The sequence below is a fragment of the Terrapene carolina genome, unplaced genomic scaffold, assembly GCF_002925995.2.
Source record: "Terrapene carolina triunguis isolate 2854851 unplaced genomic scaffold, T_m_triunguis-2.0 Scaffold571, whole genome shotgun sequence".
Taxonomy (NCBI): Eukaryota; Metazoa; Chordata; order Testudines; family Emydidae; genus Terrapene; species Terrapene triunguis.
This window is the reverse complement of record NW_020664922.1, coordinates 411,379-424,694: the sequence shown is the minus strand read 5'-3', so window position 1 is coordinate 424,694 and position 13,316 is coordinate 411,379. Positions and strand designations below refer to the sequence as shown.

General features: G+C 50.9%; 1 protein-coding gene across 1 annotated transcript in view; it reads left to right on the top strand.

Moving 5' to 3' along the window:
* Positions 1-5,932: 5,932 nt before the first annotated feature.
* Positions 5,933-13,316, top strand: part of LOC112109426 (integrin alpha-X-like) — a 75,736-nt gene continuing 68,352 nt past the window's right edge. Inside the window, exons 1-4 of the mRNA XM_029913293.1 lie at positions 5,933-6,203; positions 8,753-8,867; positions 9,009-9,112; positions 9,533-9,597. Coding sequence (XP_029769153.1) covers positions 6,167-6,203; positions 8,753-8,867; positions 9,009-9,112; positions 9,533-9,597 — 321 coding nt within the window. The 5' untranslated portion in view covers positions 5,933-6,166. The remainder of the gene's footprint in view (positions 6,204-8,752; positions 8,868-9,008; positions 9,113-9,532; positions 9,598-13,316) is intronic.

Below are 13,316 nucleotides of genomic sequence, written 5' to 3'. Positions count from 1 at the left end.
GTATAATTGTATGTGTTTGTGTATGTGGTTCTCTCAGTGCAGTTCTGTCTGTGTAGTGCAGCTTTGTGCATGATTGTCTCATTGGGGAAACGTGGCGTTTCCACTGTGGATTTGTGTGAGGTTGTATCAGCTTAGAAGTGTGTAAAGTTGTCTGTGTGCTGGGATATATGTATATATATATCAATATCCATTGTGATTCATATCTCCATGTAATATGTTATAGGTCAGTGAGGCCTGGTATGAATCACGTGTGCTTGACATGAATACGTGCTTTGCAAGTTGGCAACCACAGCAAGGACATAAGGCCAAGGACTAGTAGAACTATTTGTATAAAAACAATCTTGTTATGTTCCAAGAAAAATACAGAGAATCAGCAGAAAAGGAAACAACACCAGCTGGACTGATATAAAATTGTATACAAATTGGAGGCAATGGCACGCCTTGGATCATGGCAGCCCGCCCAGGATTTTCTCTTTGGAGTTGTGTGGGTAGAAGGCCTAGTAAACAAAGGCAAAGAACCAATGATGCATCAGAATGGATTATAAATGGTTGCCTATGATTTCTGCAAATCAGAGTCATTGATTGATCCAGAGTCCCGTGTGCATATAGATGTGGTTTTCGCTGGCTCCCCGCATCTTATGAACTTATGATCAGAAAGAATCTCAACTGGCCTTTGGGACCATTCTAACCTTTGGACTCTGGCATAGTATGTTTGGGGTGTGAACATGGAGTGAGTAAGGTTTGTTTTGTAATCAATAATGAGCATTTAGAGTATTGTCCAGTATCTGCCTGCTCCCCATCCCGTAGGGAGACCTCTATTGTGGGGTCCAACATGTGGTGAAGAAGGCGGAGGGGGGAGAGATATTAAGGAGTGATGGATTTTGAGACGGGGTCTTACAGTGTTGGGGGAGTCCTTATTTAAGACTAATAAGGGTGACTCCTTATTTGTGAAATTTGTGAAAAATTTGTGCCAAAAAAACACGTGGGGAGATACCATGTGGTGTTAGTGTTAGAATGTTAAAACACTGTTTAAGAAGAGAAGTAAAGGGGTGGAAGAGGCACCCCAGTGGACTAAAGTTAAAACCCCTTCTCTTAGAGAAGGAGATTATTGCATTTGGGACGTGCCCTTGGATGGAAAGTGCAGTGGAACCTGATGTAATATTTGATACCTTAGCAAACATGTTTGAGAAATATGTGCAGCTGTATAAGCCTAATGCCAGTAAAAAGCAAGCGGCCGTAGTGTGGCTATTGTGGCAAGCTGTAAAAAAGGCAACTGCATGTAAGGGGGAAATCTGTGTAGAGTTACAAACATTACAAGAGAATTTTAAAATTTGCCAGGAAAATTTGGAGCAGGAAGTGAGGCAGGCATAGATCATGCAAACTCAGAACAAATGGGGAAACAAAATAGGGAATTGGAGAACAGAATGATGGATTGGGAAAAGATTAAAGCAGACAAAGATAAATTAGACCATCAAGTGATAGGAATGAAACAGTTAATTCAAGATTTGACTAAGGGAAAGGAAGAGGAGATTGCAAGTGTTTCTCACAGTCTGTGCCAGATAACTATAGCAGCATTGAAAAAACAAGTGAAAATAGAGGAACTGCAGGTTGCGGCTGTGCGTCAAAAAGAGAGAGATTTGGATTTGGATTCCAATGATATTTGCTATGAAGAGGATCTGCGAGGGGGTCCAGAGAGAAGGGAATTTGATCAACCTCGAGAGGGGCTTTATACTCAGTTGAGGGAAGAAATAAGAAACTTCCTGGGAGAGCCTAAGCCAGGAAAGTCTGTAGCAGTGATCGAACAGAGATCAACCATTAAGGATACAGCGGGGGAGATAGAGTCAAAGGAGACACAAATAATTCCTGCGAGTTCATCAGATTTACAGTTGATGGTAAAGTCATTAGGCCCAGTGGATATAAAAAAATTAGCTACATGGCTACTACAGTGGTCAGAATTAGGAGGAACAGAGAATTTAAATATGAGTGAATCTTATAGGTTAATCAGGGCAGCTACCACTGGAGAGATTAGACAGGCAGCAGATAGAGTGAAAAATGCTTTGGACAGGTAGCCAGAAACCCACCAACTGATACCATAGTTTATTATGCTGTTAGGAAAAGAGAGAGGTCAAAGACTCATGAAGGTATTATCCAGTGCAGATTACATGAAGCCTGGAGATTCACCCAGGATTACCTGTTAAAGAGAATAACATTGGGATTATTGGCTGGAGAAATACAACTGGTGACTAATTCCAGGGCAGAGGTCGCCAGACATCTCACAGCTGATTCTTTGATGGCAGTTGATTTGAATCAGAGGGAATTTTGGAATGATGTGTTTGAAGGACTGGATAGAAATTTATTAGGGATGTCTACTAATTTGGTGAAGCAAGCAGCCCAGGATGAGGGGTTAACTGTTATGAATGCACTGGAGGATTGGATAGTTTGCCAACGAATGATGCCAGGAAAGCCAGGTAGAAGGATTGAAACCCAGAGTACCTTTTGATGAAGCAATAACATATTCAAATGAGTGCTTATAGATCAGGATACCATGAGAGAGGAAGAGGCCGCGGTAGAGGACAAAACACCCCACCCCAAAGAGGTAGAGGGTGGAATAATCAAAATGAGCCCCAGAAGGGAGCAGATGTGACTCGGAATATCGCTTGGAGGTATTTGAAATTGAGGGGAATAGATATGGAAATGTTTAAGGAGCAGAAAAGAGTTGCAGCTGTGCAAGCTGAGGGTTCAGGGAAACCCGCTCTATAGGGAAGCCGCGACGACAAGTAGCTCCCACAGGAAATGGGTCCCGAGGAGTGGGAGATGGTAACTAGATGAAGATGGGATTCAAAGGGGAGGCCAAGGACAACTGTCACTGTGGGAGATAATGGACCCGAAGATGCCCCATTGGATAGTGGGGCTGGTGTAAATAGAAGTTGTGATTTGACTTGATATGTGTCGGAGATTATTACAGCAGCCTCCTTTATTGGGGAAGGAGTGACAGGAAAAAATGTATCATTCAGTAGAAATAGCTACACTGAGAGAGAGAGTGGGGGATGTTTGTTGTAAAGAACAAATGCTTCAGATAGATCCGGCGGCTGAGCCAGTAATATTGGGGACTCCTTTTTTGAAGAGGAATTGGTTAGTTTGGGATTTAACTAATGCAGTTCTGTGGCGTGTGCCTGGCTGGACAGAAAGCGTCCTGACACCAGGGTACATTCCAAGAGTACGTGCTGCAGAAGCAGTGGAGGAGATTATATTGGATCAACAGGATGTGGGTAAAGGGGTTCCCCAGTGTATGGATTAAGAATAAAGCAAAATGTGGTAAAATTGAAGCATGTGTTAAAATCGTAGGGGACAAAGTGCCACCGCAGAGACAATATAAATCTCCTGTGCCAGCAGAGGCAGGAATTGAGCAAATAATTGAATCATTAGAACAACAGGGAGTGTTTAAAAAGGGGAATTCCGCATACAATAGCCCAATTTGGCCTGTATTAAAAGCCTCAGGAGACGGGAGATTGACAGTGGATTTTAGACAAATTAATAAAGCTGCCCCCCCATGGCACCAATAGTAGCAAATCTACCTTAAGTGATGGCAAGAATACAGGGGGCCCCTAAATGGTTCCCTGTCATAGATTTGGCAAACTGTTTTTTCGCCATCCCATTGCATCCCGATTCTTGGGCCCGCTTTGCGTTGACTTTTAAGGGACAACAGTACTTGTTTAAACGAATTCCCCAGGGCCTACACTGAGCTCCAGCTATTGCGCCCCAACATGTGGTGTGAATGCTGGATCAATTATCAAAGAGGATTGGGAGAATGTCACCTCATATGTAGACGACATATTAGTTTGGGGGGACACTGGAGAGGAGCTGGCTGAGTGGATTAAAAAGTGTTAAAACTCATCCAGGAAACTGGTTTCAAGGCTAATAAAGAGAAAGCCCAACTAGTGCAGAGGAGAGTGAATTATTTGGGGGTGATCCTCGGGGAACAAGGAATTCAGGTAGATCAACAAAAGGTGAAATCATGAATGAATTTTCCAAGGCCAGAGGGTTCTCATGCGTTGAGGGTGATGTTAGGAGGGTTTAACTATTTAAGGAAACACATGGACTTTTGACGCTATAACTGTCCCTTGTGGTGTTTACTAGAAAAGAAAGGAGAGTGGGAGCAGGGGCCTGAACAAGAAAACGCTTTCTGTCATTTAAAACAAGCCTGGCTGCAAGCATTGACATTTCCAGATAAACCAGCCATTTGTGATTAAGTTGGCAGCAACCCAAGAAATTCTAGCCTCAGTACTAAGGCAGGAGATTGACAGGAAGTTAATACCAGCCAGGCTCCCAGTAGAGTCAGGAGCCGGGCAGCACCCGAGCTTCCTGCGGGGAGCCGGATGGGCACAGCCCAGCTCGGAGTGAGGAGTGGGGAGCCCAGGCAGCAGCCCAGATGGGATCAGGGAGCTGGTAGCCCAGAGGCTAGAGCCCTCCACCCACCCCGGCCACAACCCAGCTTCTGAGCGGCTTTCTTGTCAATGTCACGGCTCCAGCACAGAAAGAAAGGCCGCCAGCTGATGTAAGTAGCCCTCAGTGTCTACACGGACACTGCGTCGCCCTAACTACACCGACATTAACCCTTCGCCTCTCGCCGAGGTGGAGTTGTGATGTCAGCGTAGTACGGCACCTCCATCGGCAGGACAAGGCGGCAGTGTGGATACTGACATAATTACGTGGATGTAAGCTGCCTTACGTTGATCTAACTCTCTACTGCAGATAGGGTGACCAGATGTCCCGATTTTATAGGGACAGTCCTGATATCCAGGGCTTTTTCTTATATAGGTGCCTATTACCCCCCACCCCTTGTCCTGATTTTTCACACTGGCTATCTGGTCACCCTAACTGCAGACCAGGCCCCTGTGTAGCCGGGGGTCTGTCTTTCTCTCCCTGTGTAAAGTATCAGAGGGGTAGCCGTGTTAGTCTGAATCTGAAAAAAGCAACAGAGGGTCCTGTGGCACCTTTGAGACTAACAGAAGTATTGGGAGCATAAGCTTTCGTGGGTAAGAACCTCACTTCTTCAGATGCAAGCAAGTAAGATGCGCTTCTCCCTGTGTAGGTTTTCATGTCTCTCTGTTTCAGTGTAGGGGTGGGTGTGTGTCTCTCAGCGTCGCTTTGTGTTTCCCTGTCTGAGTGTAGTTGTGTGTTTGCGAATTCAGTTGTGTGCCTCTGCATGTCTCAGTGTAGCTGGGGGCTTGTGTCTGTCTCGGCGTGGCTTTGTGTGTCTTTTTGTCTGAATGGAGTTGGGTGTGTGTGGCTGGCTCAGTGTAGCTGTATGTGTTTCTGTCCGAGTGTATCTGTGTGGGACTGTCTCAGTGTCATTGTGCTTGTCTTTCTGCCTGAGTATAGGCATGTGTGTGTGTGTGTCAGTGTATCTCTGTCTGTTTGTCTCTGGTCTGTGTAGTTTTGTGGTTCTGCCTCTCTCAGCGTAGCGGTGTGTCTGCCTCAATGCCGCTTTGTACAGTAGAACCCCAGAGTTCCAAACACCTCGGCAACACAGGTTGGTTGTAACTCTGAACAAAACGTTATGGTTGTTCTTTCAAACATTTACAACTGAACACTGACTTAATACAGCTTTGAACCTTTACTATGCAGAAGAAAAATGCTGCTTTTAACCATCTTACATTAAATGAAACAAGCACAGAAACAGTTTCCTTACCTCGTCAAATCTTTTTTTAAACTCTCCCTTTATTTTTGAGTAGTTTACGTTTAACACTGTACTGTAGTGTTTTTTTTTTGTTGGTTTTTTTTTTTGGTCTCTGCTGCCTGATTGCACTTCCGGTGCCAAATTGATGTATCGATAACTTGTCCGTTTGTATCTCTGGTGTTGGTAATGCCGAGGTTCTACCGTATGTCCACCTATGTCAGTGCAGCTGTTGATGTGTCTGTCTGTCCCTCTGTCTAATTCAGTTTAGTTTTCTTCCCTTCTTTCTTTGACTTCTCCCTGCATCTCCCCTGAGTCCAGTCCAGTCCCCTCCCCAGGGCTGGTCTCACCCTCCCTTCACATGACACTGATTGCACTTCTCTTTACTCGGGCACTCCGCTGCTTACTCTGCAGGCGGCGCCTTCAAATCTCACACCTCCTGGCACAGGCTTCCTGCCCCCTACGCTGCCCTCCTTCACCCAGCCCAGGATGGACCCCCTGCCTCTGCTCATCTACCTGTGCACAGGTAAGTACTGGCCAGCAGTAGTCCCCCATGCAAGATGCCCGGTGTGTACATCTCCAGCAGGGGGATGGGAGCAGCTGGACTGTCAGGACACCTTGGTTCTGACCCGGGCTCTGAGAGAGGAGTGGGGTCTGGTGGGTAAGAGCAGGGAGGGGCTGGGAGTCAGGACTCCTGGGTTCTTTCCTTAGGACTGAGCGGAGGGTGCAGTGCAGAGCAGGTGTTCCTCCCTCACTGAGCCTCAACCCTTCTGGCAGCAGGTTTGGGTGGGTAGCTTTGCCCAGGACCCCCAGCAGTGGGGTCAGAGCACTTCCCGAGAGACCCCGTCTGCCCAAGTGCTCCGGTGCAGGCTGTGCAGAGATGCTGATCTCACCCAGCAATTTCCAGGAGTGGCTGGAGGGGATATCCAGGGGGACTGTAGGGGGTCTGGCTTGGGGGATTTGGGTGGGGAAAAGGGTAACAGGGTTAGTTGGGGGTAGATTGGCACTGACTTAGCTTAACAGACCTCTCACACTGAACTCCTGTCTCCCAGCCCCACCTGCTCCAACCCACCAGAGCCCACTCCCCTCCCAGGGCTGGGGCGAGAACCCAGGAGTCCTGATTCCCAACCCCACTGGCTCAAACCCACCAGACCCCACACTCCCTTTAGAAAGGAGTGTCTCTCTCCAAGTTTCCCAATTTGAGTTCTCTAATACAGACAATGGTCCTGGCTCTCCCATCCCCCACCCCTCTAGACTTTTGGTCAGAGACGCATTTGTCCAAGTCACTTCCCCCCCACACACCCTGTCCCGACACACCCCACGCAACTCCCTTGGGCCACCCACTTCCTCAGAGCGGTGGTGGCATCACAGCTGTGCTTTCTAGGGTGGAGGAAAGTAATTGTAACTTACCCCCTGCACTTGCCTGGGGATAGAACCCAGGAGTCCTGATTCCCAGCCCCACCCCCGCTCTAACCAGCGGACCTCTCTCCCCTCCCAGAGCTGGGGATAGAATCCAAGAGCCTAGCACCACCTCCCCTGGTTCCCCTTCCCCAGCCTCTGCAGCGCCTGACTGGTGCCCCTCCCAAGTGGGTTGCACCAGAGGACGAGTTGTTTCCCAATTGCTTTGCAGAGCCTTGTAGGCATGGGGGTGCCAGTCTGGTACCAGCAGAGTCAGCACTAGGCAGAAGAAAGAACAATTGCTTAGAGCTCCGAGCAGCTCAAGGGGGCCTAGGGTGACCAGATGTCCCGATTTTATAGGGACAGTCCCAATTTTTGGGTCTTGTTTTTATATAGGATCCTATTACCCCCCACCCCCTGTCCCGATTTTTCACCCTTGCTGTCTGGTCATCCTCAGGGGGCCCCCTATTTTGTTTTTTAGCATGTGTTTGTATGTGGGGGGAAATATGCCTGCTGAGGGCCCCGCCTGGAGACAGAGCAGCTTGGGACACTCCCTGTGAGCACACACACACACCACACCACACACACTTCCTTCCTCTGGAAAGTCTTGCCAACCCACCCCCCGGACTCCTGGGTTCTACCTCCAGCGATAGGAAAGCAGTGGGGGCTAGTGAAGGAGAGTGGGAGAAGGGGTGGGGTGGGCGTCAGGACTCCTGGGTTCTCCCCCGGCTCTGGGAGGGGAGGGGGGTTTTGTGGGTTGTCATGGTTACTTACCAGAAGGCCTCACACTTTGGCCGAGCTCATTGAACTTTCTGGGGGCTCCTCACATTCTCCCAGCCCCCTCTCTTGTGGGAGCCCCCTGAAGCTCTCCACCCCCTGCCAGGGGCTCTGTATGCCCATTATTCCCTTTCTCCCCTGTGTTCACCAATCCCCCATGATCTCTTTCCCGCTCCCCTTCCCCCATACCAGAGGACCCCAATCTCCCCCACCTGCCCAGGGTTCTGGGGGCTCCATTTCCCCATCTCCCCCCCCCTGCCCGGATCCAGTGTGCGACCCCCTTTCCCCCCTTCTCTCCCCCCCCCCCCCCATGCCGCCTTCTCTCTCACCATTCTCGGTTGATCGGTTGTTCAGGGTGTCACATGCAATGCCAGGATGAGGGATGGCGGAAGGTGTTCTAGACTGAGCTGTCTGAAGCTGCAGGCTCTGCTAACCAGATGCCAGGGGGTCTGTGTGTCCCCCATTTCCCGCCTTCCAGTTTTCTGGTTTTCCCCAAACCCACAGGGCTCTGCCCCCTTGAGACCTGAAACATTCCCTGAAATTTTGGACGTGATCAGATGTGACGTTCAAAGCGCATCATGCCGCAGACAGACACACAGATACCCGGACTCCAATTCTACGTATTCCTGTATGGCTCAGCCAGGGACCAGCACCCCACTGTGCTAGGGGCTGTACAAACACAGAGCAAAGAGATGTTAGAGTAAGTTGCGGGGGAGGGGCTGAGAGTCAGGACTCCTGGGTTCCATCCACTAATCTGGGAGGTGAGTGGGCTTTGGTGGGTTGGAGCAGAGGAGGCTGGGAGCCAGTCCCACAGTCTGGAGGGGCTGGTGCCTAAGGCCCCACCACTGGCCCCACTCTGCATAGGGGAAGCTCTAATGGATGAGTGTTTAACCCCTGCAGTGCTGGCACCAAGCCGTGGATTCAGCGTGGACGTGGAGGTACCCATCACCTTCAAGGAGGCAGCAGTGGGGTTTGGGCAGAGCGTGGTGCAGTTCGGGAGTGCCGGAGCCGGGGGGTAAGGGCCAAACATGGGCTCAAGGCCCTACATGACTTCTGCCCACCCCTGAGGGGCCTGTCTGTCTGGGCTGCCCTGCCTGGGCACCCCCCCAGGGATGATGGGGCACCCCTGAGCCCCTCTCTTCTCTCTCCCACACAGGCTGCTCGTCGGGGCCCCACTACAGACGGGAGAAGTGAATGAAACTGGCAAAGTCTACAAGTGCGACCCGGGCTCCAAACGCTGCCAGGAGATCCCCATTCAGAGTAAGGCCACCCTCTGCTATGGGGTCCAGTGGTGCAGGCTGTGTGGGGAGGGGACTTGGAGCCAGGTCTCCTGGGTTCTATTCCAGTTTCTGGGAGCAGAGTGGGGTCTAGTGGTTTAGAGAGGTGTTGTGGGGGGAGGCTCGAAATCAGAATTTGTTCTGTGTCGAGCTCCGGGAAGGAAGTGGGGTCTAGTGGGTTAGAACAATGGGGGCTGGGAATCAGGACTCCTGGGTTCCATTTCCATTCAATTGCAGGGGTATGTGCAATGACTTCCTCTCCTCCCCCACCTATCTGGGAAGGAGATTGAGTCAGAAGAGCCATGTGGGGGCGGGGGGTGGGGAATGACTCAGAGAAATGATGGGCTAAACATATCCAGCCACAAGATTTCTCAACCTGCTGCTGGTGTGTCTCTCCTCTCAGGGCCCCCGGATGCAGTGAACATGTCCCTCGGATTGTCTCTGGCTGCCCGAGACTCCAATCTCCTGGTGGGTACCACATCCAGAGGGGTTGGGGGGTTCTGGAGTGGCTTGTTTATACCAGGGTATCACCCAGAATTAAGTTCAGTCATTTGCCCAGAATTCCAGACTGGTCCTTCCCGCAACAATGTTTGTGAGATAGATGGTCAGCGTGGTGATGTCATAGAGTGGGTGATAACCTGGTGACATCACAGCCGCCTGAGCACCTGGGGAGCTACCATCACAAAGGAAGATGTGACCGCGGGATGTGAACGCCTGTGCGCTGTCACAGGGAGGTTGATAACTGGGCGACATTTGGAGGGAGGATGGATTGATATTGCAGGAATGGGTGAGGTCACCACAGCTAGAGCAACTGTGTGGTGATGTCATGGTGGGGATGGTAAGTGGGGGAGGTCACGCTGACTGGAACTGTGCATTTTCAAAATATTATTTATTGGGTGTATTATGGTAGTGCCCAAGATCCCCAGTCATGGACTAGGACCCCTTTGTCCTAGGTGCTGTACAAACACAGAACAACAACACGATCCAAGGGGGGCTTACAAACTAAGTTTAAGACGTGACAAAAGCTAGATACAAGCAGACAGATGGGAGGAGAACAAGGAAACAATGAGACAATATTGGTTGCTGTGATCGGCAGTGGTCTCAGCACACCAGCAGCCTCATTGTTGTTAAGTTTCGTTGTAGGCCTCCCGGCAAAGGAGAGCTTGAAGGAGGGTTGTGCAGGAGACAAGGCGGTAGTTTTGTGGCTGTTTCCAGGGAGCTCATCCCAAGTGTGAGGGGTGGCGCTAGAGACAGTACAAAGGGGCTGGTTGGAAAACGTAACAATTGGGCGGTGGAGGCCGGCATGAGGGGCCGATCAGAGACATGCCTTGACATCTCAACGCAGACTGAGAGATGATAGGTCGGGGGTGGGAGAGGCCGATAAGGGCCTAGAAAGGGAAGACCAGAAGCTCATGTTTGATGTGATACAGAAGAGGGAGCCAGGGGAGGGCTGCAAACAGAGGGGTAACGTGGTCACAGCAGCATTCTGATGGAGATGAATGGGACGTTGTTGCCATGGCATGGGGTGAACGGCCTAGGACGTTGTGTAAGGTGGTGGTAGCCAGGTGCCACTAGAATGACTTGCGATGGTGTTGTGAGGGCGACGGTAAGCAAGTGACATCACCACGACTACCATGACTGTGACGATGTTCTGGAGGAATGGGGGTGACCAGACAGTGCAATGAAATAGCAGGGAGGGTGGTAGACTGGTGACATCACCATGGTGACAATAACTGCACAATGACATCACAGGGAGGATAATGACAATGCACAGACATAACAGAGAGAGTGGCAACCCGCTGGGTGATGTTGACATGGCAACAGTGACTGGACGCTGCCATAGCAGGGAGTGTGGGAACCAGGTGATGTTCCCATGTCGCTCCCCTGTCTCCTCTCTGGGAGTCTGAGTGCTGGGTCCTGGGGTCCTGTCTGCCCCAAGGGGGTCCCCTGCCCTGGCAGGGCCTTTCTTTGCATATCCATGTGGGGGAGCAGGCCCTGGGCTCTCTGCTTCACCCCAGGGTTCTCATCGCCTACTGACCCCGTCCCTCTCTCATGCCCCAGGTGTGCGGCCCCACAGTGCACCGGGCCTGCGGGGAGAACATGTACGTCAATGGCTACTGCTTCCTCCTGGACCAGAGCCTCCGGCAGCTCCGGCGCATCCCGGACACCCTGGCAGGTGAGGGGCAGCCCCATAAGGCAGAACCTGCACTCAGGGGTCACGGGGAAGTGGAGGGGAGATGGGTCTAGCTGGGTCAATGGGTCTGATATGGGTTGGAATACCAGGCTAGGTGGGCTCATTGGTTTGATTCAGGATGTCAGTAGGAGCTGGAGGTCAGGACTCCTGGGTTCTGTCACAGCTCAGCGAGGCAGGTGGGGTGTATTTTTTTCATCCCAGTGCATGTCATGCTCTTCACTCAGGACCCCTCAATGGCAGGGATGGGATGATATTGGAACAGAGGGGCCGATTGGTCTGATCCGGGGTTGCAGGGAGGGGGCAGGATACCAGGTTAGATGGACCCAATGGTCTGGTCTAGCTCTTTCTACTGGGTTTTCTCCATATTTGTGGAGTTGAGTCAGGAGTCGGACGTATTTCTTTCCTGTCCCTGTCAGAGTGCCCCAGACGTGCCACAGACATAGCGCTCCTCATCGACGGCTCGGGCAGCATTGCACCTATGGACTTTGGAAAAATGAAAACGTTTCTCTCTGAGATCATGAAGCGTTTCCGAAGTGCTGACGCGCAGGTAATGGGCAGAGGCTGAACCCTGACTACTTACCCTGCCCCTCGCAGTCAGTGCTGACCCCAATGCCCCAGTGCGGCGCTAGGGGGCGCTGTGCTGCAGGGAGCAGCACTAGATTTTGCATCCAAAACCAGGAAAAAATTCCTGCAGAACCAATTACATCCTGACCGCCTGCCCCAGCCCTTAACTGAGTCTGATTCCTGCTTTTCTTACCCTCCACCCCTGGGGTTGTTTTTCTCTCTTCTCCCCTGTCTCCTGCAGTTCACTCTCATGCAGTACTCGCACAGATTTAGAGAACACTTCAACTTCTTACAGTACAGAAAGAGTCGCGACCCCGATCGCCTCCTCAGGTCGGTCTGGCAGCTCACGGGAGCGACGCACACAGCCACTGCAATCCAGAAAGTGGTGTAGGTATTGCCCTCCTCCCCATGCTGACTCCACACAGAATGGGCTGCAAGGACATGCAAGCTAAGGGATAGGGACTCAGGACTCCTGGGTCCTATCCCCAGCTGTGGGAAGGGACTGGGGACTAGTAGGTTAGAGGGCGGGGAAGGGGGACTTGGAGATGGGACTCAAGAGTTCTATTGCCAGCTCTGACCCTCTGTTGCTCTGTGACTTTAAGCAAGTCACGTCCCCTCCCTGTGCCTCAGTTTCCCCATCAGTAAAGTGGGGATCCTGACACTGACCTCCTTTGTAAAGGACTTTGAGATCTGCAATGCCAAAGCAGTGGACGAGCGCTAGGTGTTGTTACGTATCAATAACCCTCCCATGCATTCCCCACCCACCCCTTTTCCAGGCGGGAGCTGTTCACCTCTTGGAACGGAGCTCGGGATGATGCCACCAAGATTCTCATTGTGATCACAGATGGGGAGAAAACTGGAGACCCACTTTCTTATCCAGATGTCATACCTGAGGCTGAGAGAGCTGGAATCATCCGCTACGCCATCGGGGTGAGCTGCGACTGTGCGGAGAACTAATATCAATCTGAGCCCATGTCCAGGTTCCCATGAGATAAGGGAGAAGAACTGACCCCCTGGGTTGTAACTGGGTGAACATGTGACATTATAGGAGAGCTGGAGCTCCTCTGTGGTTCAGGTTGAGCAGAGCTTTCAAGTTACAGGTCAGGTTTTCTGTCTGCCCTAAGGTCCACATGCTGACTCAGATTGTTTTTGAAATGTGTTATGCCTCATGGGGACTCAGGTTAGGATTAGTGGTCCAAATTTAGGGTCACTTGAACAAGGGGTTCCTGAGATACAGCGCCTCAGTTAAACAGCAAAATCACCAGTTCTCTTTTGCACACACCTGAATCCCAAAAGTGGCTCTGAACTTCCCCAAACTGATCTCAGTCACTTGATGTTTATCTCTGCTAGTGCACGGCACCCACTGCCCCTCTGGGGAAGACGTATTCAACAGATTGTTAATCTTAGGACTGGTCTACACTGGGGGGGG